This window comes from Copadichromis virginalis, linkage group LG15 (assembly GCF_057382275.1).
Source record: "Copadichromis virginalis isolate Kocher_CV1m ecotype Utaka linkage group LG15, C_Virginalis_male_GT1.1, whole genome shotgun sequence".
Classification (NCBI taxonomy): domain Eukaryota; kingdom Metazoa; phylum Chordata; class Actinopteri; order Cichliformes; family Cichlidae; genus Copadichromis; species Copadichromis virginalis.
The window spans coordinates 20,359,357-20,387,175 of record NC_140632.1 but is presented as its reverse complement, the minus strand read 5'-3'; the positions used below and the strand labels follow the sequence as shown (position 1 = coordinate 20,387,175).

At 40.0% G+C, this 27,819-nt stretch overlaps 1 protein-coding gene across 5 annotated transcripts in view; it reads right to left on the bottom strand.

Moving 5' to 3' along the window:
* The window catches only part of fam184ab (family with sequence similarity 184 member Ab), a 217,811-nt gene that overhangs the window by 50,105 nt on the left and 139,887 nt on the right, over positions 1-27,819 (bottom strand). For all 5 annotated transcript variants that reach the window (XM_085432374.1, XM_085432375.1, XM_085432378.1 and 2 more), the window contains 3 exons: positions 27,582-27,703; positions 14,327-14,477; positions 7,081-7,293 (listed from right to left, as the gene is read on the bottom strand). In XM_085432374.1, coding sequence (XP_085288500.1) covers positions 7,081-7,293; positions 14,327-14,477; positions 27,582-27,703 — 486 coding nt within the window. The remainder of the gene's footprint in view (positions 1-7,080; positions 7,294-14,326; positions 14,478-27,581; positions 27,704-27,819) is intronic.

Sequence of the window (27,819 nt, the reverse complement as noted above, 5' to 3'; positions counted from 1 at the left end):
CTCTTGAACACATCACAAAACACAAGCTCTACAGTTTGACTTTGAAGTAGCACCACTGCAGTTTTTTAAGATCTGGGAGAGCCTTTAATTATCATAGATATTCTTAATGTCCTTCACTGAGTTCATATGTGCAGCGAATCCTGTAAGAGTTTTAAAAGCCACTAATCTATCTTATTCATCAGTATTGATCATTGTTGCTTTTGTGCCCCGAGTCAGTTAAAAGCATACCTTTTATTCCTTTAATTAAAAGGAGAGCATTAGTTTCTCTTAACTGCAGTGAATCCTTTAATTACAAACTGACCGAACTGTTGTTACATTCACCTCCTCCCCTGTCTTGTCTCTCTGTGCTGTTTGTGTGTGAAGGCCTGCTTCTTCAATCTTCTTTCCATTACCAAGCAGTCAATATTTGTTACTTTTCTGGTGGCTGAATCCATTTAACAAGTAAAAGTGGTGATACCGAAGAACAAGAGCTTCGGGTAAACATACAAAGACATGAACTGAGAACATTGACCCTCAGGTTTTGTGGCAAACTGATTCAGCTGCTTTTAGTGCAATTCTGAATCCTGACCCCGAAGACCACTGAGAGTCCCCAGGTGGAGAAAGTGAGGCATCTGAAAGAGATGTGGCTTAAAAGCCTGTCTAATGTGCATTCAAGATCTTAGACTGTTGAGTAGAATCTTAATGCCTAAACTAACCTGCAGCCAACACAAGGGTTTTAAGACAGGTAACATGTTTGAACCCTGAAGCTGCTGTAATACAATAATGCTCACCTTATTCAAAGCTTTTTTGACCAGAGAACACCACCTGACTAGTAAAAACGTTTGACTGTGGGAAATGACTGCACTCTGCCGTTATTCCAGAGATGATTGAGGGGATTTGGTGATTTTTTTTTTTTTTAATGCAGGACTTGAAGGTCAGATCAGATCAGGAGAAAAGTAGCACAGGTGATGTCTGAACATGTGCACACTAACTTTCAGCATTCCTCATAGATAATTATTTCACTACATAAAGAATTATGGCAGAAAAAAGCAACTCTCCTGGCTGGAAAAAGAAATCTGATTGAATTGAAGCCAGAGAAAACGACCCCACTTGATGCGCTTGATGTATGAGAAGAGTTTATTGCCTTAAAAGTCAGTTTCTATGCTTCTTCAACACAGCATTATGTGTGTTCTGTAATTAATCATGACATTTAAAGTAAAATTGACAAAAGCAGGAACTGTTTGAGTGCATGATGACCTTGTGATTAACAAAATGGTACCAGCGACATTTTTGTTGCTGACTGGGCTGCTGCTGTACAGGAAGGGAGGTGATCTATTAGTCAGATGGTCAGTGGTGTGATCCCTGGCTCATACACTCCATCTCTTGAAGTGTCCTTGGGAAAGACACAGAACTCCAAATTGCCCCTGGTGAATTCATTGGAGTGGGAATGTGTGTGTGATAAGAAAAAAAAAAAAGGTTAACAGCAGAATAAAGTGCTGTGTGGATGGGAGATGTCCAGAAGTACTTCTATTCTCTCAGAAAGAGTAGAAAAGCGCTACACAAGTACCACGAATCAGAAACATTCTACCGAGGCAACTCTGGATAAAAAATATGGGAGTAATACTGAGTGGTGCATGCTGTTTTCTGTTGTGGTGACCAGTAAAATTTAAAGTTCAAATAAGTCTAAAAAAAATTTACTATCTAATTTAAGTGTCCATGGATGGTAACACTAGGTAATGCACAAATTAGAAGAAAATCTTGATTCACAGGCACGACAATTTACATTTTCACAGTAATCTTACAAGTCCTGTGTGAACTAAGTATACCCAATGAGCCAGTAAATTATAGAACCACTGTGGTCACTTGTTTATGCACAGCTGACCTAAGGTCCCACCACAGGATTTCAATTAGGTTGAGGTCTGGACTTAGTCTCAGTCAGTGTAGTAGATTTGCTGTTGTGCTTGGAATTATTGTCCTATGGTGTGACTCAATGTAGACCAAGCTTTAGCTGTTAGACAGATGGCCTCACATTTGGCTCTACAATACTTTGGTATAAAGAGGAGCTGGTTGGCTCAGCGACTACATGGTACCCAGGACCCATGGCTGCAAAACAAGCCCCGATCATCACTCCTCCATCACTGTCCTTGACAGCTGGTTCGAAGCATTTGTCTCCACCTTGGTCTTGTCTATCCAAAGAGCTTTGGTTCAGATGTCTTGTGGTTTATTCAGATACAAACCTAAGCCATACTGTCCAAGGCTTTCTGCCGCCAACCCTTTAAAACAAGTCATAGTTGATCAGACTTTTTCTAATGATACGCTTATTATGAACTTTAGTATTTAACACACCAGCTTAAGTCTGAGTCTGAGATGTAGCTTTAGGATTTTTTGTTATTTCTCTATGCACTACACGATCCAAACTTGGGCTGAAAGTGCTGGAAAGATTGTGACTGTCACAACCTCTGCTTTTACAGAGATGGTCACATTTGCTGATTATCAATCAATCAAGTGCATTTGATTAGAGACACATGACTAGTCCAATGAGGCTGTTTAACATGTAACCCTCTAAATTCCTATTGAAGCAGTTAGTGTTACTTTTCACAGGACTTCATATCTTGTGTGAAAACCTTTTTACATGACTGCATCAACAGGAAGGATTTATGTCAGTAAAACGAATAACATCAATCCATCTGACAGTGATATTTCAGTGGGTGGTGGGTGCCTGCAATTTTTTAAATATTTATTTGAATTAATATCTACACATCCTTTTAAAAAACACCACTGTTGAAGGTGAAATCATTCTTTCCCTTAGCGTGCAGACAAAAGAAGGCAAGTAAGTATTGGAGAAATAACTAAGACAAAAGATAGGAAATTCCATATAGTGTCAATTGCCTCACCCTCATTCACTGCTTCTATTTGCAGCTTTTTGTTGCAGAGAGTCTGGGAGCAAACTTTGGTTATTTGAATGTGTGTGTATGTGCGTATATAGCAAGGATTTGGAACAAATGTATTACTCCCTGGATATAACTTCCTGTGAAGTGTGAAGAGATAACACCAGACAATATGAATGTACCTCTCATCACCCCCCCCACCCCCCCCACCCCGCACAGACACACACACCTACACACACACTGACAAATCACAAATCATCCTTCAAATGCCTCCACACGGGATAATTGAGTTTTCTCTCCCTGCGCTCCGACAGAAACAAACACCCCGTCACCATAAAAGCCCTCCATAAAGCTTTTAACACTTGGTTTCCCAGCTTATTAACTAAGTCTGTGACAGAGGAAGAAGTACTCTGAGCAACAAAAAAAGTGGTCAATTTTGTGGGTATAGTGAGCAAATATGTACCAGTGCTGTGTGCGTTTGCATCAGAGGAGAAACAAGTGGAGGAGGAGATGAAGATAACAGAGAGGAGCGTGTTTGTTACAGCAGTCAGTTCGGTTTACGGGGAAATAATGAAGACTGTCGATTTCATAAGAGCTGTGTGACTCACTGTTTTCTATCATTCACACACACACACACACACACAAACACACACACACAGTCTCATACAAATGTGTACTGTGGGAAATGCCAGAAAGACATCATAAGGACGCTGCTTCCTGACCTCCATTCTACTTAAAGTATTAATACAATTACAGCGTCCAAGACGGAGACGGGATTTGGAATTGTGATGTAAAACTGATCCAAATCGACCTTGACTGTGAAATGGACGGATTAGTGCTGAAGAACATTTTCTTGGCACCTTGAGGAGAGGGTATGTTGTGTTTATACTTGCATGTTTTTGACATTATAAAGAGGAAACACAGAGCTGTCAGTAGAGCTGCTTGATGCAGAGGCTGTCTGCTGTCAGTCAGGGCGAGTAATGATGGAGATGAGTCACTGCCACTCTACTCTTGACTCTGACAAGGCTCCACTGCATTCAAAAGTCAAGTAAGACTTCTCCCGAGGAGCATCTCTAACTGGCTGAGAGGATAACAGGAGTCTGTAAGCTCACAGTTCATGTAGTCGTTTAAACTATTTACATTGAATAACAGCATGAAACTTTTCAGGAATGCAACATTTTACATATAAAAACTAAAAGTTCTTATTATGCTGAAATGGAGGACTACTGTCGGCCTGGGGGGGTAATGGCAAAACCCATCGGGTCTTTTTTTAAGGAGTAAAAATGATGTAGTCTTGGACTCCTGCTGCATATGGAGTTAATTAAACCACTCGTATCTATTTTCTACAACCTCTGTCTCTCTTCCACAGCGTGCTTTTGTTCCGTCTTCCTCCCCTCACCCACAACCGGTCGAGGCAGATGGCTGCCCCTCCCTGAGCCTGGTTCTGATGGAGATTTCTTCCTGTTAAAAGGGAGCTTTTCCTTTCCACTGTTGCCAAGTGTTTGCTCACATTTTGCAAATTTTTATGTTCTTCTCTGTGTTATTGTAAGGTATTTACAAACCTTCGCTAGTCTGTGTCAGTGACTGCCATCAGTCTGGGTCTGACCATGACTGTTTAGAGCTATCCTACCACGTGACCTGTGCAAAGTGATCACCCAGAGATTGATGGTGTTGCATCCTCGGTCTCTTGTCTATGTCACCATTCTTTTTTTCTTTTTGCAATACCCTGTCTGGCATAGTGAAATCTACATAAACCTAGATAGTTTTGTAGCTATAATTGAGAGGTGTCACACAGAGGCAATCATAAAACGACTCTTTTATAAAGTGGTGAGCTGAAGGGATGCACTCACTGAACATGTGTGTGTGTAACAGTCCTATTAAAATGTGGCTGTGGAGAATGGGCAGATTGTTATTTGCTGTTTTGTTGAGAATTACTCATCCAAAGAACATGACTGAGTCACTAAAGTCATCTGCCACAGGAAAACAAAGACAGATAAATGAAAACATGTAGAACATCTTGATCAGCTCTCACTTTTTAGCACCCTTGTGTTAGTCTGTTTGAGTTAGGGTAAAAGTTAGAATTAAGTTTAAATTTAGGCTTAGATTTAGGTTAAAGGTTTAGCACTTAGAGCTAATAAACCAGATAATAAACCAACTAATTCAGAACTGAAGAAGGCCCAGTGGTCTTAGAAAACACACTTTTTGAACTAAATAGAAATAATAATGCACTGTATTCGGTGATTGGGGAACATTGAGTGCAGAGGACAGTGTTCACTGATGACTGCTGATTGATGCTCCACGCAGAGCAGAGAGACGTAGGGGTCCCGAGGGTCGCTGAGATGTATTATTATAATTACTGTTTTATTTCTCCGTATGTCACCCACATCCTTTGTTTTGATTAGCGAGAGCAGTACACGCTTCCCAACAACATTTTGTATTAAGTTCTGTATTTGTCTGCAGGCCTATTGATCTATTTGAGCTGGAAAGACTCTCTGTCAGGAGCAAAATCAATTTCAAATTCAGCTTTCAAACAGCAAACACAACAGCAGCAATTAAAAAGTTATTTGCTCTGCAGTGTGTTATCATTGGTCTCTTTGTCTTCACAGGGTTGTGCAAAGGGATTGTAATGTGGCAGGTCTAGCAGCTTGTCCATCCAAAAAGATTGAAATAGGACATAAACTATTATTTTCATGTAATTTGCAATGAACAAAATGTGTCTATTGGGCTGATCAGTCTACTGCTCATGGTACTGATTTGGCCCGAGTCTGTGTTGCAGTATAAATCTTGCCAGTCAGACTGCTTCATGACACATTTTTAGATTTATATCCTTTCCATCGATAAAACTTTCAGGCATAGAAAAAGAATGTTTTCAGAGGACTCTATGTACTTGTTAAAAACTTAAGTACACTCTTACTGCTTTTGTAAAAAATAAAGATGGCAAGTAGTAGCCAGTAGCAGCTAATCAGAGGCACTTGATAAATTGATTATCAGCAAGTGTGAAAATCTCTAAAAGCAGAAAATGTTGCTCCTTGCTGTACTGGAGCTTCAGGTGCTGTGTAAACAAAATGCCACAATTGTTCAATCAGTGCTAAATTCACCCCAATGTCAGAGAAACAGCAAAAAACCCAAGAGCTACATCACAGACTCTACAGTACAATTAGAAAAAGACTGAACAAGTATGGCCTGTTTGGAGCCTCTTCTCTCTAAAAAGAACTTGGCAGCATGGCTTAAGCTTGGAAAGCTGTATTTAAACAAATTGTAAGACTTCAGTGCTTTGGATAGACCAGACCAAAGTGGGGTGATGATATGGGCTTGTTTTGCAGCCACAGGACTTGGACACTTAGCATTGACTGAGACAACTCTGTATACGCTACCTGTGTGACAGCTCAAGCTTGGCCCAAACTCATGCAACAGGACAATTCAAGCACAGCAGAAAATCTATAACAGATTGGCTAAAAAAGTAAAGGAATCAAGGTGTTTCAATGGCCAGGTCAAAGTGCGGGAGCTCAACCTGCAGCGGTGGGACCTTAAAAGAGCTGTGTATAAATGAAAGCGTGTAAACCTCAATACCTATAAACTTCTTGGAAAGAAGAATGGACCAAAGTTCTTCCACATCAATGGGAGAGACCGATAAAGTCACACAAAATGTATGTCTTCTCTATTCTGTTTTTGACCTATCTATCGATGATATAGATATAGATAGGAACTGAATGGGGATATGGCGAATAACACCGCGTCACGCCAAGTTTAAGCCTATAGCACAAGACACCATCAACTGCAGGATCTACCAAGGAGATGCTTTGTCCCCACTGCTGTTCTGCACAGGCCTGAACCTCACTGACAAGACTGGCTACGGATACCAGCTACAGAATGGAGCCATCATCATCCACCTCCTCTACATGGATGAGATGTAGGAGTGAATGAGACACTGATTCACTGATCCACACCACGAGGATCTACAGCAACAACACTGGAATGTCAGTCGATCTGGGGAAGTGTGGTCGGATGGTAACAAAGAGAGGCAAGGTAGTCAGAACTAAGGGGATTGCACTACCAGAAGGCGATATTGCAGAAATTGAGGACAGCTACAAGTACTTGGGAATCCCACAGCAAATGGGAACCACAAAGACGCCACTAGGAAAGCTGCAACCAACCAAATGAACCTTTGACAAAAAAGCTCTATAGCAGCATTTTTGGGTCACTTTAATGTTACCTTCAAATCACGTTGCCTGGCGTGCTCCATGTCCTGCATGGCGCAGCGGTGGGCCTCCTGCAGACGGTGCTGTCGCCTCTGATGCTCCGTCTGCAGCTCCTCCAGCTGCATCCTCAGGTGCTCCCTCTCCTGGCTGAACTGGTGCTGTAGCTGCTGCAGCGACGACTGCGACTGGGACAGCTGCATCTCCAGACTTTGCTTCAACAAGGATATCTGCACAATAATAAGAACAATACATATTGCAGTGATTGTCAGTGAGAAAGTTGAAGAAGCCGCTGCCTCTAGACCTCTGCATACATAATTAGTTGGATAGAAATCAGGTAGGTGGTCCAGGAAGTGCAAGTTCAGGCTGTCTCAAGGGAACTGCATTTTTACATGGCAGAATAACAAAAAGGTAGAAGGTTGGGGTTGGCAATCAATTTGCCTTAAACAAATATATACTCTCAAGACCTCCAGCAAAAGAGCTTTTTGCTGTGAACATAGCACTAAAAGCAGGCAGCAGTGTGACTCACAAAATTAACCTGTCTAGACAGCTTAGGATTTTGAATTCAAGTGTTGAGATAAGTACGACCTTGCAACTGCTGCCAGGTCAAAAAACACATTCTAATCAGAAATCCCGATGAAGAAGATCGACAGTAAACTTTAGGGGCATCAAACTCATTTAAGGTCACGGGCCCATAAGTTACTTACTACACAATTTAATGTCAAGTAGGCTGAGCCAATAAAATCACTTAAAATAACCCAGTTCTTAAAACAGAAGCAACCATCCATTCACAAAGCAGATGTTTGGAATGTGATCAGAAAATCTTTTAGAAAGGCTTTATAAATTCAAAAATGCTGATTTTAATTTAGCCAGTCTCACCCTTAAGATCGTCTTCTTATGCACTCACAGACAGCTTGTAGTGGGTCTGCGGTTTCTATATTACTCCCTGAAAGTTGTGCTCTGATGGTGTGCTTCTTGCACACACACAACTTCTCTTCCTCTTCTTGACCTAAATTTCATGTAGGGGGTCATTGTTGAATTTCTATTATTGTAGCTTTGGTGATAGTGAAATGAAAATCAGTTAAGACTTCATGGACTCATTCTCAGAATATTGTGATCACACCCCTACACCTCTTTACACAAGTTTCAGGGTAAAGATCTCACAGACAAACAGGAGCATTTGTACCCTGAATGTGCAACTCCGCTCTATGGACTGTGAAAGCTGAACGAATTATCCGGCTTTGAGCTTTTAATTAAAAATACAACAATACTGTCAAACATAATCGGAGAAAGTTGTTGATAAATCCATCATCTTGTGCAGCCACTTGCAGATCATCGTTTCTGAGATAGTAAACACAACAGGAAAGACTCTCTGTGATCTAAATAGAGTAGCTTTGCCGCAGGAACTGCTTCACTAATTTGGAAATTACATTATCACTCAGACATGAGTCACACATTTTTTTGCATGGTGGCAAATCTTTATTAGCAGGCACATATGATTATATATGCTGCACACTGATCCTGTATTATCTAAAATTGACTTGCTCATATAGCTTGCAAATTGTGGACTTAGTGGGGAGGGTTTTTGTATAATAGGTGAAAACTTGCATAATGTATTAAACAGTTTCCACATTCCCTACATTTATACACATTGGCATCCTTGTTTCAAACATTGATATCCACTAAGGTTAAAACAGGGGCCTGATTTACTAAACTGAGAGTGGAAAGTCTTTTGTTTTATCTACTAAGAGTAAAAGGTTTTGTGTTTTGTTGCTGCAATTTTGAATAGTTGAATTATCACCTGGTGATTATGTAACCAACATGAAATGCGACTTTTATAATGACAGCCCATCACTTTAGGGACATTTTGCACGTCATGTCAGGCATTTTAAGCTTTCTGTGCCTCGTTTCACTGTGTTTTGTGCCAGCTGTAAAAAAAGAAGGTCATCACAAATTGCCAACAGTGAGAGTAAATCCTGGACTGATGGCAGTGATTTTGCATGTCTTGCAATTATAAAGTCAGCAGTGCCGACCTCTCTAAGTAGTAACTTTTTGGGGTTTTTGGGTTTCTCCCATAAATCATGTAAAGCTAAAACCATACACTAGAAAACAAAGACAAATTTAATTTATTTAGCTCATTTCATTATATGAAAACTAAATCTGCTTAATACAAAATATTAAGACATGAACCCCTCCCCCCCAAAATAAAGTTTACAATGCCTTAAGGGAGTGAAAACTGCAAAACAGAACAAACAACAACAACAAAAAATATTAAGTGTAGGCCTTTGTGAATAGAAGGGTTTGGAGTCTGTTTGACACACAGATTTAGTTGATCTCAATTTAATCAACATTTTATATTGCGCTGAGAGCCATTGAAGTCATTTCATTACTGGGGTAATGCAGGTAAATTGCGGGTAAAACAGTGACCTATAAGGATTCTGGCTGCTGCATTTTGGACAAGCTGAAGATGTCGATGATGTTGATCATTTGGGAAATCCTGCAAATAGAGCGTTGCAATAATATAACCTACTTGATTTGAATGCATGAACGAATTTCTCAGAGTCAGTTTTAGAGAAGATTTTTCTAATCTTAGATACATTTTAAGTTGTAGAAAGCAGTTCTGGTAATTATAATGATGTGGTTATCAAAACTGAGGTCACTTTTTAAAATGACACCAAGGTTTGTGACTTGATCACTGTGTTTTAGAGAAATGGATGATAAATATGAACACATTTTGGACTACAAGTATTTCTGTCCTGTCTCTGTTCAGTTCTAAAAAGTTTTGAGACATTCAGGACTTCAAGTCATCAATGCAGCTTATTGGTTTATGACCAGAGGTTAGATCATAAGAGGGAAGTGGTAAGTACAACTGCGTGTCATTGCTATAAGAATATGAGGCTATATTAATAATAATAATAATAATGGATACTTTATTGATCCCCATGGGGAAATTACTTGTTTTTCTCTGCATTTGACCCATTCACTCTGTGAAGCAGTGGGCAGCCCACTAAGCAGGCGCCCGGGGAGCAGTGTGTAGGGACGGCACCTTGCTCAGGGGTACCTCAGGGTAGCCGTTAAGTGGATTCGAACCGCCGACCTTCCGATCATGGGGCGACCACTTTACCTACTGAGCTATCCCTGCCCGAAATATTTTATTTATATATATATATATATATATATATATATATATATATATATATATATATATATATATATATATATATATATATATATATATATATATATATATATATATATATATATATATATATATATATATATATATATATATATATAATGACAGTACCAAGTGGGAGCACGTAAAAGTTGAACAGTAATGGACCAAGGACTGACCCTTGAGGAACCCCCAATTGAATTTTGCATTTGAATGGATCTAAAACTGCTAATTGAAACATAAAAAAACTTCGACCCTTTAGATACGATTAGAAGCAATAATGTGTCTGACCTGTTAAACCTACTGAGTCATGAAGCCTTTAGTTAGATTATGATATGGTACAATTATTAATTACTAATAGATTTAAGTTAGTTTTATTGGGTGACAGTGTGATTACAGCACATTTAAAAGAAACAGGGAAAAAGCCAAACTGGAGAGAGCTGTTGATAAAATTTACTAAAAGATTTGTAAAACAGTGAAATACAGATTTGACAACTTACATATATTAATTTTGTATCATTTTTGCTATAGCTGGCATTTTTGAGAAATTTCTTGCTCACAGTTGTCAGATAGACACATATAATGGAGGTTGGGCTTAAAAACCACACTGATTAAGCTTTTGCATGAGTTCAATAAGGAAGATCTGTTTTCACTCATCTGCTCGCTTCTAGTCTGCTGTTATTATGTTCTTTACTGTATTCAAAGTTTCAGACGTGTAGCCCTGTATTATTTAATGGTAAATGGACTGATTCTTATATTTTCTACTCTCCCAGAGTATTCAAAGAGCTCTACACAACATGGCACATTCACCCATTCACTGTCTTCTATGCTTTTAAGTGCTTTCTAACTACCATTCACACTCATACTCCGATGGATGCATTGGAGAGCAACTTGGGGTTAATATCTTATCAAGGATATTTGGCATGCAGACTAGTGGGAGCCAGGGATCGAACCACCAACAGATGACCTGCTTTACCTCCTGAGGTACAGTCATACAGCCATGAGCTATAGTGTATATGATAATATTAGACATAATATTATAACATTTCCCCCTCAATATTATCTTACTTTGGTGCATTTTATTTGCCAAAAATGAAACAAAAAAAAAACAGTGAACATAAGTCAAAGATGAAATTCACATGCAGCCAAATTCTTCTTCTTGTTAATCCTGAAGTTGATAATCATGAAGTGAAAATCTGATATTGTGACAGTGATGGTGTGGATGCCACTGACCCTTTTTAATTTGGTTTTTCACTGAGATTCAAAGCGGAGGTTTTCAAGCTTTACCAACTCTGCGTTTGAGTGCAAAATTACCCGCATATATCATTCACATTAGGCGTTATTTACAACGACACTAATATTTTCAATGCTTGTGCCTTTTGAAAACACACTTTGGAGCATGCTGTGCATCAAGGCCTTACTGGCACTGACATCTGCCATTTGATTTCTAAACAGCCTCTTCTCCATCAGTGCGTATTTGTCAAGAGCCTGACTGCTGCTCTGATTTGGCATTGGAGTAAATAAATATGGTTTAGCTGATTGTGAGGTGCGGAGCTGCCACATTAATCACCGATGACAGGGTGGGCATGTTGAAGACCAGCAATTAATGCAAGAGACATGCACAAACAAACAGAAATAAAGCTGTTGATTCTGCACGTACGATGACCACAGGAGAGCTTAGTCATGCCACATTAATATTACTGTGCAGTCATTAGCTACAGCAGCCGGCTCTGGTGTGCGTTAAACACTAACACATAATGAATACGTGAATCTGTGTGCCAGTGTTAGGAGGAAATCTGTGAGTCTGGCACAGACAAGCCATCACAGGCACAACATACACCTAGAAGAGAGGTAGCTCTTATTGCTTCAATAATGTTTCGCCCATCATATTGATTTTCTCACCACTGGTATAATTACAACCACTTGACTCCAGGCTGTGGGCATTTTGTGTTCAAAAAGGTCTGTTGATTGTAAGTTGAAGATTAAACCTTTAAATCTTTAACCAGTATTGTTGCGTAACAGTACTTTACAGACACACTTGGTGTACAGATGCTATGTGATTTCTTGTGTTAATAAAAGCTGTTAGTTTCTTGCTGTTCCTGTTTTTATTTAAAATATATCCTTTCTCAGCAATGCCTTTGTTTGTGTCTACACTCACTGGACACTTTATTTATCACACCTTGTTACTACTGGGGTGGACCCTCTTTTACCTTTGCCTTTAATTCTTGATGGCAGAGATTCAACAAGGTGCTGAAAACATTCCTCAGAGATTTTGGGAGATTTTATGAGATCACATCTCAAAGTTGCTCCTTTTGGATTGGTTGAGGCCACTGGAGTAAACTCCTTGTCATGGTCAAGAAAACAATATGACATAATTTTAGTGGTCAAAAAGGGATGGACATGATCAGCAACAATACTCAGGTAGGATGGCATTTAAACAATGCTCATTTGGTACTGAGGAATCCAAAGTGTGCCCAAAAATATATTCTTCACACTATTACACCACCACCAGCCTGAACCTTTAATACAAGGCAGAAAAATTCTGAACCTGCCATCTGAATATTGCAGAAGAAATCGAGACTCATTAGACCACTTTTCCCAATCTTCAGTTCTGTCTAATTTTGGTGAGTGTGTGAAAATTGTGGCTTTAGTTTCCTGTTCAGGTCATCGTGACCATGTCTACATGCATAAATGCATTGAGTTGGTTACATGTGATTGGTTAATAAAATATTAGCAATAATGAGCAGTAGTGTGTTTTCCCTCCTTTTTCTTCTTTATCGACTTCTCCCCTCTAATTATCTACAGCTTGGTGTACTTTCAGGTTGCAGTCACATAACCAACACAATTACCTCACATGTTTATCTCTAATTACTTTTCCTTGACTTCAGTGTCAAAAGCTTTGAGGTGAAGTACCTGTGTGAAGACGACCTCTTCAAAAGTGGCCCACACAGCTCACACCACTTTCATTAGGGTGCTTAATAATGTGGTGGGTGATGTGAGTCAGCCCTGGTGATACTACAGAAGTAGTACAGCCTTATCTGTTCTTATTATTTTTCTTTATGCAGGCTATATGAACTTAGACATTGATGTGAATAATGTTTCCATTACCAAGTGGGAAAAAGTGAGAAACTTTGCAGTCACAATGAAATAAAATGGTTTGAATAAGAAATGTGGCTCACCATGCTGTCCACTCATGTTGTCCACTCATCTACTTAAACGCTTCCTTTATTAAAGCTTTTAGAATCTCCGACATGAAACTAATTAAAGGTAATCCCAAAAACTGGAAGTACAGCAACCCCGAAAATGAGAACAAAAGCACAGCAAAATGAGTTACACAACAACATTCACCTCTCTTTGAACTTTGAAATAGGGAAAATTATCTTTATTTATACAGTGAGCTTGGCAAACTGTTAAGATTCAAAACATATCGGCATATTAAATCATTACGGCACAGGCGGTAATTTACATCATCTGTTTCACTTGTCAGGTATGTTGATCATTTTGGTTTGTGAACGTTTGAATGGTGTGCTGCTACGAACCCTGGGAAGGCCTTATTTTCTTAGAGTTGGGAAGTGTATCATCTGCTAAAGGAGGTAAGGAAGCATGCACTGAAGCACCTTTTCTTTGCAACTTGAGAATTTGACCAGCTCTTATTACAGCTGCCATGCAGATGATTTAATCAGAAGCCCTCTTAAGTACAAATGACTATTTGACCACAACCAAAGTCACATCTCTGCTTTTGTCTTTGTTTTATCATCTGTTTATTGTCCTGTTTTCCTGTTTGTGTCCTGCCTTAGTACTGGTTTGTTTTCTCATGTTATTCTCATGTGTTTTGATTTTTCTTTGTATTCAATGTGTGCCTGCTCATCACTGCAGCTTTTTAATTCACACCTATTTATGAGCTTACTAAGTCACAGTAGTCTTTCAAAATCTACCAATATTTACTTACAAAATTCCCAAAACACAACATAAACACCAACATTCACTTAACATTTCAATATGTGCCCTTTTAGTGTTTTGCACAGAGACAGTAAAGTGAACAGAAGGATGGGCGGCACTGTTTGTGCTCCCATTGGGAAGAGCCTCACCTGTTCTAGCAGGTCCTCCACTTTCCTTTGCCAGCTCTCCCTGGCATTGCTCAGTTCCTGCTCCTTGCTTTGCGCCAGCTGAGCCAAGGCTGAGTTTTTGTCCTCCTCGTGCTCCTCTTTCAGCTCCTCACGTAGCTTCTTACACTCCTGCCTATAGCACAGCACAAAATGAAACACATATGCGTTTATGTTTCAGGCGCTTTATTAATCATCCAGTGTGATTCACAAAACCTGTACGGAAAAATACACAAATTCAATCTGTGAACTGCGAAGTTCCAGAAAACCTGAGAGTAAAACAGTGTGACAGAGGAATCAAGTAAATCTTAGTGAGCTCAATAAAGACCCTTCAGCAGCAGCGTTACTGACAGGTAGCTTAGATCAGAGGATGCTCCATTTCAGCACTTTTACCGCCGTTTGTAAGATGGAAATTAGATTTTTGGAAAACAGTGGGAACCTCCTCAAACTTCTTTCTTGTGAGTGAATAACCATAAATCATTGGAACTGGGGGATTGCCTATATTGATTAAGTGTCAACTCTCAAACTGATTTATGTGCTGTGCTGACAAGAAATTGAGCACAGCGTTAGTTCAATCAGGGCATGCAGTCAAGCCCAGCAGTGACCACAGATAAAATAATTTTAACGCCCACTCATGTCAGCTGATACCCTCATATAGATTCAGGTGGCAAATTTAATATAGGGCCTACTGCTTTAGTGTGGAAGCCACTTTGCAACCCACTTCTGCCAGGTTTCTCTAAAAACTCCCTGGGGGAGTCCCTCCCTTTAGTCAATCAAGAGTGCTGCAGTGAGAGTACTGACAGAGACTAGAAACAGCACATTCCTCCCAAATTAGCATCGTCGCCCTGTTAAATCCAGAACTGATGTTAAAATCCTTCTCCTTACATATAAAATCTTGAACAATCAGGCCCGTATCATATTTTAAAGACCTTGTAGCACCATATTATCCTAAAAGATCACTTTGGTCTCAGACTGCTCCTGTACTCTAGAATCAGGCCCCTCTACTTTGAATCAGGCTCCTCGCACTGAGCTTTTCTTCTTCACTCATCTCTTTTCACCCTCTGTGTATTCATACACCACTACTGTAGTTAATCATTAGTTCTTATTCATCTCTATCACTCTCTCACAGTGTGTCCTTTGTCCTCTCTTCCTCCCCTCACCCCCATCCGGTCGTGGCAGAACGTTGCCTCTCCCTGAGCCTGTTTCTGTCGGATGTTTTTCCTTCCCTCTGTCGCCAAGCGCTTGCTCAATGGGGGTCATGTGATTGTTGGGGTTTCTATCTAATATTGTAGCGTCTTTACCTTACAATATAAAACACATTGAGGGGACTGTTGTTGTGAATTGGTGCTATATAAATAACCCCAGCTCCTCCTTTCACGCTTTATCTGACTTAATCTGAAATCTGCTGTCAATGATGCTTGATCTTCTCTGTGCTCCTGCTGATGCCCTCCCCATCACCAGTTTTTACTGTCTCCATAATGAAGGGTGGCAAGGTCCCAGAACGGAGCTGCCAAAAAATGAATTACTCCAGTCATAAATATTAATCTTCTTTTGTCTACAGGGGTCTTGACTGAACTGAAATTATGGATTGCCTGGAGGGTATCAAATAAATCTAACAGGTATGCTCTGGGAAAATAAGGAACTAGAATTCAGCTAATTCCCCCAAATGTTGTGTGTTAGGTTTAGGCTGATTTTGTGGAGATGACAACAAAGTCTGAAAGAAGAGACTCAAACAAGCAGCTAGGAATTGGCTTGAAAAGTAAAGGTGCTTCAGAGAGCTCTATAACACTTTATGGGAACAATAAATTGTCCTGAATCATTAGACCTCAACACAGCTTCCACTGAGCGCCCATCACTCTCCAACACTTCGGCTAACAGCTCTGCGAATGGCAGTGTGTGTGTCTGCGCGCTGCCAATGTGATAGCTGTGTGGGAGTAGAAATGGCAGCTGTTAAATGAAGTATCCAGGCAAACACATTTTTTCTCTCACTTCGAGAGCTGCAAAGTGTCAGACTGAAGGCAGGCTATAACACACACAGCGATGCAGTCACACACCACAAAGTCACGTTCATAATGCGGCACACTTGACACGTGTCATCATTCACGTCCTCGTTCGGCATAAAGCAGACGTTCTCCCTCTCTCTTGCTCTCTCACAGACACATCCAGACTTGAGGCGTCAATGATCTCTGCTCTTCTCTTCTCTGCTGTGCAGGAAGAGCCGAGGGCAAATGGAAAGAGGTAAAAACATGAAGGGATGAAGGAACTTTCAAAGATGGAAGGAATATCCGGATCAAATGTGGGATAATTGGCTGGATTCAGGGATCGTACAGGCAGATATGAGCCGCATGTGCTCATTTAAGGTGCGTGTGACATTATAATTTACTGTGTGCTCAAAATATGTAATCATTCTAACAAGAACTTTGTTCGTACAGTACTTTTAAAACACACAGTTACAATGTGCTTCACAAACTGGGGCGCCACTGTAACTCACCTGGTTGAGCTAGCGACCCGGACACTAAAGGCTAGGGACCTTATGGCAATTCGAGACAGAAGATTTCCCATGTGTCATTCGCCCTCACTCTCTCACCCCCTTCCTGTCTACCCTCTGCACTGTCCACCAAATAGGCTAAAACATAATCAAAGAAGATTAAAAATAAACCTTTTAAAGCATAAATGATTTTTTTTTGTGTTCTAAATTGCAATAAAATTTAACCTTTTATACTTGTATACATACGTCAGCATGCACAATTCATTTTGTTAATTTTATTATTGTGACATGGAAACCTAAATAACAAGAAACCAGAGCCACAGTAGCACCATAAACAATCCAACCTGATGTTTTTCCCAAGATTTGCAAACAAAGGTTAATAACTTATAAACACCCAAAATTACAAATCATCACAATCTGTACATAAAAACACTATTTTTTTCAAAACATCCCACTAGGATGAAGGTATTCTTAACTTGTCATAACTAAGGACTATACAGAAAAAAGTCACTCATTGTTTGTTGTTGTCCTAAACAGGGTTTAGGACTGTATGTTTCGTTAATTTGAACATATGCAAATTTTTGTCATTTCTTTTCAATGACTTTACTGTAGATTTGCTGCAGTGCATTGCCCTGTTGCATGACCCAGTTTGGGCCAAGCTTTAGACAAGTGCATCACATTTGACTTTAGAATATTTTGGTACACAGAAGAGTTCGTGGTTGACTCAGTGTCTCCGAGGCACCCAGGTGCCAGGTAGCTATGAAATAGGGGTGGGTTTTGATAATCGATTTATCGATTAAAATCGATTCTGGCTTGGATAACGTGATATCGATTCATTAAAATCCTGAATCGATTTTTTAATATTAATTTATTTTGCCCGAAACGCCAGAATCTCAGGTTAAACCTCACAAAATTTCAAGAACCACCAAACAGCTAAAACAGTAAATGAGAGCAGGTACACGGATTCTGCACAAAATCGTAAACACAAAGCGCGGACCCGCCGACGGATCAGAATCAGTGAGATGTCGCCTTTCTCACTTGACGGCACGGACACGGTCGGGGCTGGAAGCCGACAGCTCGCTGATTCTGATGTTTCGGCAGGTCCGCGCTTTGTGTTTATGCCTTTTTTGCGCTGGTTCTGAAGCTGTTAGTTTGATGTCTCTCCAAACATTATTGACCGAACCAGCAGCAAAAAAAGATCCAAACTACGCTTCACAAAAACATCGTCATGAATTCCCTCTGACGTTTGCTGTTTTGCTTCCACCACACTTCACGCACAGCTCTCTCTCTCTCTCTCTCTGTCTCTTAGTATACTTCAAGAACAGTTTCCCATCTAAAAATCTGTTTTCTGTATTATTCGCTTGCTTGTTACGCACAAGTCTACTGTTGTTTACAGCGCTGTCGGCCGCTGTTTTTTCCCTTTTACTTACTTCCGAAAAGAAAGCCTCATTTCTGCGGTTCAATAGGCTTCTGAACAAATTTAAACTTTTTAAAATGATGCAAAATGCAAAACGCTTAGCCGTGTCTCTAATAAAACCGCTGTAACTTCAGAAGTAATGTTCATAAGTTGATTAATGGTTTTCTTTTGTTTTTGATGTACTGCAGAATATTTTTATAAAATCCCAGGCCAGGAAAATCCCCTTCATGTTTTTCTGTGTTTTATCTTCAGCTACTTTGACACAAAGGCATCTGCTGTGATGCTCACACCTTTGATAAAGTCTTGCGAGTGTCAGCTTCCTTTTTATAGATACAAAAATATGTAAATGTACTGATCTGAATTATAATATTTCTGACTGTCTGAGGCAAAATTTCCCAGATTTAAATCGAATCGAATCGTGGATCGAATCGATTCGGGACCTTGCGAATCTGAATCGAAGCGATTCTAGAAATCCGTGACGATACCCAGCCCTACTATGAAACCAGCCCAAATCATCACCACTCCACCACCGTGCTCAACAGCTAGTATGACGTGTTTGCGGTGATATCCTGCATTTGTTTTTGTTTGTTTTTTTCAAACACGGTGCTGTGCATTATTGCCAAACATCTGCACTTTGGTCTCGTCTGGACATTTTTCCAGAGGGCTTGTGGTTCGTTCAGGTGCAGCATTTTAAACTAAAGCTGTGCTGTCACATTCTTTTTCAAGGGGAAGAGGCTTTCTCTCCTTTCTCCAACAACGTGCTAAATGTTCTGCTTTTATAGAGATTCTCAATTAATCAAGTATATATGATTAGCAGCACCTAGCTACTTCTTATTAGAAGTAGTATAGGTGTACTGAGTTCTTCACAGTACTGCACAAAGACTGTATATTCACCTTTTAATGTTGATTATTATTGCACATACAGTGTAGTTTAGCTTCTATAGTGAACTTCTAAGAACTATGTGATTTAGTTAGTTTACATAGGGGCAAATTTATCAACATCCTGTCTGCTGTTTTTCATTTTTTAAGTCCACACATCCCTGCAGCATAATTAAACACATACATCATATAGTTAAGAAGAAATGTAACAGTCAAGGTCTTTGCATATTTATAACTTGCTGACAAAAGACTCCGATGCTCTCCATTCCAAATCTGTGAACCTACATACATACTCACATAAAGGAGACGTGCCCAGAATAATTTAATACAAGCAGAGAATGATTAAGAAGAATGTTTAAGAAAATGCTGCCTACAAAAATATGTTTTTGACAGACCTTTACAACAAACCACAGCTTCAGCCAACTGATGCTGCTGTTTCAATATTTATCATTTATAAGAGTCAATACTGCTGCTTGTGAGTCTGAAATAAGAACAATGAGGTGGACCTGAATTTAATGTGTATAATGTATATTGTGTAAAAGCCCACTGTGAGGGAAACCAGCCACCAGGCTTATACTGACTCACAGTTACTGCATCACAGGATTTCCAAGCAGCTGCCAGTCGCACGAGACATTTTGGCTGCTGGTACTTTGACAGATTTCTGATTTGCACCAGGCAACGAGACCCATTGCAAAGCTAACACGCGCATCAACTTATGTGGTGCTAAATCCCTGTGGTAGGCCAAAACGTGGAGGTCTTACTTCTCCTTTTGTCTTTTTTGCCATTCTTACATGTACTCTTGTGTATTTAGGCCAGACATTTCCAAACCAGCAAATGTAAGCGATAACATTGATAATGAGAACTGACGGGGTGTGAAGTGTAAAAACAAATACAGAAATAGAAATATATGGACTAACCACTTGTCTGCAAGTTTCCTTGCAGAATACTTTCTATACAAGTAACAACAACAGTACAAATTCAAACTCAGATCTAAAAACATTTACTGGATTTTCCACTTTAGAATTTAAAAAAAAAAAAGATATTAGTATGACATTAACAATATAAACTTTAGCCTGATTATGTTTCGGGTGCCTGCAGACATTTTAATAATGAGTGACTGATGATTTATTTATTATTCAATATTAAACAAGCAGGTTCACCGCACAGAAAGAAAAAAAAAAAAAGAGAAAGTCGTAGTTTTGGAGTCACATTAATAAAATTATCCCCTAAAGAACAGCCGGCTCACATTACAGGATGATGTGGGTAATTAAATATTAGCTGTCCCTCCGCTATTTACCTTCTGAAAGTCATAGCACAGGCAGACGTTCAGAGTTTAGATGTAAATCCTTGAACGCAAACAACTGCAGACAAACCCTGCTGGAAGCATCTGCCACAAACTCTGCTGTAACATTCAGCAGACTCACACCTTGCAGGAACTTTGTGAGAGGACGTGTCTGTTAAAAGATGCAATAAAGGGCTAAAGAGGTACGTGCAGTCTCTTTATCATAAAACAGCTACAACTGTAGCAACTCAACAAAGCAGTATAGTTTTATGTAACATGGACAAATGCTGTAATAACATTGTCCAAGCAGCTGGTCTTTGTCATTGATTGTAGAATTAATTTCAATATTTCTGGAATATCTGGTGCCAAACTATTATGTTTGTTTAACATTTAGCTAAACTGCCACAGCAGGGAGATGCTGGTGTCATGTTCACTCAGGTCACCATCCTAGTTTTAGGTTGGACAGGTTGGAGGGGGAGGCTGTTTTTCCACTGTGGGGTTTTTACCTTACAATATAAATAAATATAAATAAAATATGTAAATGCATTTTAGCCACATGCTAAAAAAACAGTTCTTCCTGAGTATATCCTCTGATTGGCTGTTCCTCATAAACAGAAGATTAGAACAGCAGGTAAATGGGGCATCTGTGCTCACAGCGTGCCAAATTACACAAAGACTGGACTAAAAATCAGGACCTGTCAATATATTCCATTTTCCTAAAATAAAAAAATGCATATGCAGGCCAATGATGCATAAGTGAGCATCACTGACCCCCTCTAAAAGGCCGCCGTTGATCTAATTCAGTGACATTTTGCAGGTTAACGGAGGCAGTTTTTGGCTGAAACAGTGACCTTTAGATCAATAGTTCAGTCACAGCAGAGATGGAGAAAGGTTTTCATCTTCTGCCCAAGGCTTCCTGCTGCAGCACATTTACAATGACTTACTTTTCGGCCAATATTAATCTGCCACCACTGTGAGATATTCAGTATTAGGTGGCTGGTTCTAATTATGATATAAAATAAGGATTAAATTTGTTTTTATATTGGGATTAGGAGGAAAAATGAACTAGACATCCCTTGTATTGAACTAGTCATAGTATTTTTTACTTTAGGGTCTGATCAGCTGTCCACTACCTCCAGTTTTATCACTGGCAATAACTGGGTATAATATCTACAGGGAACTGTAACACAGAGACAGCTGTTCGCATTAAAAAACATTTTTCACTTATTTATTTTATCCACGACTGTAATTGTACTTTTTCTGATACATTTCTTCCAGAATCTACACTGCCCTTCAATAAATCCTGTTTTCACTTTCATATGAATATAAGCAATAAATACATTGCAAGTGCTCCCTGAAATGCAGTAAATAGGATGTGAATAAAAGCACTTCTTGTGTATTCGCACTCAGGATGCAAACACTTAACTTAGTCCGTTAAAAGAAGGTTCAAAATAATTGATTTCATTTCCTCGTGAGCGTGCCCATTAAAGCAGGATGGATCTGTATTAGGATATACACACTTCAATACTTTTTATTATCTCAAGTCATACTAAATCGCGTATTGAACAATGGTATTTCATACTGCACATTTTCCTTTTATCATGCAGTCCTTTGCAGTCATACTACCTGCTGATTTCTGACTTTCATTTCACGCTCTTTTTCTCAGCCTCGGAGTTCGTTTAATCAGTTAATGCCCCCGCTCTTTGTAAAGGTCACACTTGATATTGTTTAATATTTCTGTCTTTTCCTCGATCAACCGGCCCAAAGATGTCTTCTTGCCCGACTGTAATTTATTTTCTACTTCTCTACTTAACTTTCTTGTATTACCCCACTTCACTCTTACTCTTTCCTTTGCGCTCATTTTTTTTGTGTGTATCTGAATCTGATTGTGCATACTTAGAGGCTTTCAGATGATCAAATCAAGTAAAATGCACCTGCAGTGCTGAGAAAAAGTTTTTGCCACTTCTTGATGAGTTCATTTTTTTGTATATTTGGAACACTTGCATGTTTTCCATCCATCCATCCATCCATCCATCTTTACCCGTTTTATCCGGGGCCGGGTCACGGGGGGCAGCAGCCCAAGCAGAGAAGCCCTGACCTCCCTCTCCCCAGCCACCTCCTCCAGCTTATCCGGGGGAACACCAAGGCGTTCCCAGGCCAGCTGAGAGATATAATCTCTCCAGCGTGTCCTGGGTCTGCCCCGGGCCTCCTCCTGGTGGGACATGCCCGGAACACCTCGCCCAGGAGGTGCCCAGGAGGCATCCGTGAATCGCTACCTTATCGTGGTGGAGGGGTTTGCGTGTCCCAGGGATCCCAGGGGCTATGTTGTCTGGGGGCTTTTGCCCCCTGGTAGAGTCTCCCATGGCAAATTGGTCCTGGGTGAGGGACCAGACAAAGAGCGATTCAGAAGACCCTTATGAGAAAAACATTGAGGGAACAGTTTACCCTGCCCGGGATAGGGTTACCAGGGCCCCGCCCTGGAGCCAGGCCCGGGAAGGGTGCCCAAGGGCGAGCATCTGGTGGCCGGGCCTTAGTCCATGGGGCCCAGCCAGGCCCAGCGTGAAAAGGGGACATGGGCCCATCCTCCCGCAGGCCCACCACCCGCAGGAGGAACCGTAGGGGTCGGGTGCATTGTGTGCTGGGCAGGAGGCCCTGGCGGACTGATCCCCGGCTATCAAGACTGGCACTTGCACGTTTTACATCATCAAATCAAATTTAGATCAAACAAGACCTCAGTAAATTTAAAATGCAGATTTTAAATGATGATTTTCATTAAGGAAAAAAAAACTCTACCTAATAATGGTTGTTCCACCACTGGCACCAATGAGTCTTTAACATCACAGTGGGGGAATATTGGCCCACTGTTTTTTGCAGAATTGTTTTCATTCAGCCACACTGGAGGGGTTTCAAGCATCTCAATTGATTTTAAGTCTAGACTTTTATGAGGCCACTCCAAAAAATTTAAAAAAAATATTTTTTTTGAGTCATCCAGAGGTGGATCCAGATCTTTGTCCTTCTGTATAACCTGAGTATGCTTGAGCATCAGGCAATGAACTGATAGTCGGACTTTCTCCTTCAGGATTTTCTGATACAGCGCAGGACTCACGGTTCCATCAATTACAACAAGTCGTCCAGGTATTAACCACCTTACTACCACCACCATGTTTAACTGTTAGTGTGATGATCATTTTATGAAATGCTGTGTTAGTTTTATGCCAGATGTAATGGGACTCTTTTGGTTTTTGAAATTAAATTAATTACAGGAAATTATAAGTCATCATTTAATAACAGGGAGCAATTACTTTTTCAGATTGGGGCACGTAGGTTTGGATAACTTTTTCCACTTAATGAATGAAACTATCATTTAAAAATACAAGTGGCCATTAGTACTACCCCTCAGCCTCCTAATACGCTCCTGTGGTATAAATTTGATAATCCAAGGTGATTCCTTTGAGTTCAAGGTAGATGAGATTTGTAATAGATGCACCTAAGCTATGAATTTAAAAACCCTACGTTGCCTCATTCTTAAGTTATTGTGTTCAGAATCATAGGTCCACGCCATCTACCCACTACGTTTTGTATTACCTGCGTTATCTCTGTATAATATGATGATCTGAAACATGTCGAGATACCAAGAAGGTTGCAAACACCCTTTCAAATTAACAGAAATGTGGAAAATACAATTTGATTTCAGTTGTAATTTTGTTGGTTAGTTATTAGATTATGTGTTTTCTGTATAATAACAACACCCCAACAACGCCGGTCCAGTCCATAGCCTTAACAGAGAAAACAGGCCTCTCTCTCCCCAGCTGCCTACTTCATCGTTTCCTTGGACAAAGTCAGCATTCCCGAGCCCCTTGAAAGATATCATCTCTCAAGTATGTCACAAGTCTGCTGCAGGGCCTCATCCCACTAGGACGTGCCCAAAACCAGTAAGCGTCCAGCTCGGATCAGATAAACTACCTCCACAGCTCCTTTCGAGGTGGGGGAGCAGCCGCTCCTCACCCTACCTCTAAGGGAGAGCACAGATGGTCTTTGGAGCAATCTCACTTCTGCTTGTGTCTGCAGTCTTATTCTTTCGGTCACGGCCCGCAGCTCGTGGCAATAGGTGATGGTATGAATACAGATCGACCAGTAAATTAACAGCTTCACGCCAACACTCAGGTCCTTTCACCATAATAGAGTGTTCCAGCGTTACTGCAGACATCTGCAGTAAATAAATGTAATACTTGCTTGTTGAAATACTTGGGCGGTCACAGACTTTGTTCTGATATTATAATTTAAAATACTTTTCCTTTTTGGGCACACCTCTGTAAGGTACACAAAGTCACCTTAAAGTATAACAGATGCATTCAAGTAGGGACAGATGTGGGATTTTAGTGTACTGCTATTTCTTAAGAGTGTAGGGGATAAACTAGAATAGAATTAGTATTAAGGATTATCATGAGTGACAGCAACTGGAAAGTGGTGACAATTCAAGCTTCCTACGCATGTGAACAATGAATTAAGACAATAAAGCACACAAACCACCCGAAGACTCAGTGAAGGTGCAAAAGACTAAAACAGAAATATTGGCATACTGACGCATTTATATTATCCTGATGTTCCCCATCAACAGAGAGGGACAAATTTTAAGAAGCACATAAATAGAAGGCCAATAGGTGTCAAGTCTTGCATTAAATTTAGGAGAATTGATGTTAAAATACTGAAGCTGCATCTTTCTTCTCTTATCTTGACAATCATCACAACCTAAATCTGTCAGCGGCCTCTCTCTTGGCAGCTTTTTCTTTCTTTTTATACCTCCCCAGAAGTATGATTTTTCTGGTTGATAACAGTATTTATTTAACAGAGAGAATTCCTCCTTCACAAAAATATCAAACAGTTGGCTAATTTCACCTTCTGCATTACATTTTAAGGTGCTTCCAATGAGGAGGATGTTTAAATAAAAAAATGACAAAAACAAAAAGGGGGGATTGTGTCACATGCTGTAATAGCAGCTCTGCTGTGATATTAATGATCAGACCTGATGCAAAGTACATCTTCTCATTTTCCCTCTGCTGTGCTGACAAACTATCTGCAGCAAATTCACTTAAATACTTTATAAACCGCAGACTAGGTGATATTCAGTCTTCAAAGACAAGGTGAACGCACTGTAGGATTAAAAATAAATAAATAAATATAGACCAGCATATTTATACAGAGCACTTGTCGCTCTCCTCCTCTCAGTCTCCTCTTCATTAGCTTCCATTTACCTTCCTTTGTCTCTATGCACTGAGCTCTTTATTCCCTGGAGAACATCTATTCATTTGGTGGTTGGGGTGAGTACACTGTGGTTAGTGAGCCGTCTGAATAAAGGAGGCTGGCTTTAATCCCCCTTTCACTGTGGAAACAGGCGGTTTGTCTGTGATAGTGTAATCACGGAACGAGCTCTCTGGATTACCAAATGAGCAGAAGAGGTTCGGCGGATCAGCAGACTAAAGCGCAGATGAGGCCGTGCTAGGTTGTCCTGGTTATACATAAGATCTTAGAAGCATGTTAGGCACTTGAAACTTTAGACCAGCTTCTGACAGATGCTTTATCCTCGTTGTTCTGGCCTTTAGTTTAAGACTATTCAGGGAAGTCTTAAACTAAAGGCCATGAGAAGTTCAGGGAAGCAAAATCAATCTATGATTCAGTGAGAACTGACCTGGTTCACACTAAAATATCAGCAATTAATGGGATTTCCTGACTACTTCCTTTTTCCAAAATATTCATATATATGTAAAAGTATATATCTGTACTCTAAAAAGCCTGAAAGTCAATATTAGGCATGCCTAAAGCCCGAACTCTTTTAGGCAAGTTTTTTGTTGTCATTTCTTTAAGCAGTCTTAAGGAATAGTTCTCCAGACGTCTTGTAGGACATTCAGAGTTTTTCTTTGGATGCTTGTTCTGTTCACTAATAATGAGGTACAGGCTCTGAGGAGGTAGTTCAAGGGGATCATTTGGGATCATTTTCATGCTGATAGATGAAGCTGTTGCCAGTCAAATGCTTTCCAGGTTATATTGTGTGCTCGCTCAATCTAACTGTACTTTTCTGTGTTCATAATTCCATCAAATTGGACAAGCTCTCTAACGCAGTAGTACCAAACCATGACAGAGCCACCATGGCTTTACATGTTTACAGACACTCACTATTGTACTCTCCCCTGACCTTATCAGTAAGTACTGATGCAGATTTGAACCTAAAATGTTTCCAATTATTTTCAGTCCAGTTCTTGAGTAATCTGGCAAAACTCACCTTTCCTCCTTTTCCTCTTCGTGAGAGTCACCTTTGTACTTAAACCATTTCTTAGAAAGCTTCAGTGAACAGTAGTTCCTGTCTCAGGTCAGTGCTGGATTTTTTTTCTATTGCTTTAGGTGTTTTCAGATACTGTTCATATGCTGTTGAAAGCTTTTCAGGCCTGCCACTATTTCTTGTGCCCTTCCCTTGTAGTTATTTGTCACAAAGTACACAATACCCTTTGCGTAATAACTGTCGATGTGGAACTTATGAATGGAGGGAATTAATTATCGATTTAAGAAAGCGTGTGCATGAACTTTCAAGGCAAAACTCCACAAACAGAAACAGAGGTATAGATGAGATGTTACGATTACCGCAGCACTTTCACTTTGGCCTCAAAAGGAAGAATTCATCAGATGCTGTTGAATCCTGACAAAAACTCTAACAGAGTCATTTAGTAGCTGTGTGAAAAGTACATCAGTTCACACCTGAAAACAGTCAATTTTACTCTGAGAGGATTTTGAATAATCACTCTTCAAAGGTCTATGGACGTTAACAGAGACTTTAACACTGGATTGAGCTGAAAAGCTGCAGAGCCCACCAAGACTAATGCTCTGTCACAGTCAACGGTGGAAGCAGCAGGACCCGTGTGTGTGTGTGTTTACGTGCATTTGTGTGTGTGTTTAATCTACTAACAGCAGGAAATGAAAATAAGTAAATAAAAAGACAGAAATTACCCATCTGTTCTCAATTTCATACTCTGTTAAAAGAAAAGATGAAGACGGAGGATGCTATTGTTGCTTTTCCATTTAAAATACATACACACATTCTTGTTTTTCTATCTTACTGAGGACATCTAATTGACATCTAATTTTTGGTCCCCACAAAGACATCTAAACCGGTACACACACACACCTGAGTGTTTCAGTCCATTTGAGCTCCAGCTCCAGAGCCATCTTGTCCATCTTATGTTTTTCTTCTTCTTTGGTGGTGATGAGTTTGGCTTCATGCTGACGTTTTTGGGTCTCCAGCTCTCCCTGAGAGAAGGACACATTGGCTTCAGTCCACCATTGCAGTCTAAATCATATGTTACACTTAAACTCTGTGGTGTGCACATCACTTAAGATTCTCAACAAGTTTTGACCTGCCTAGC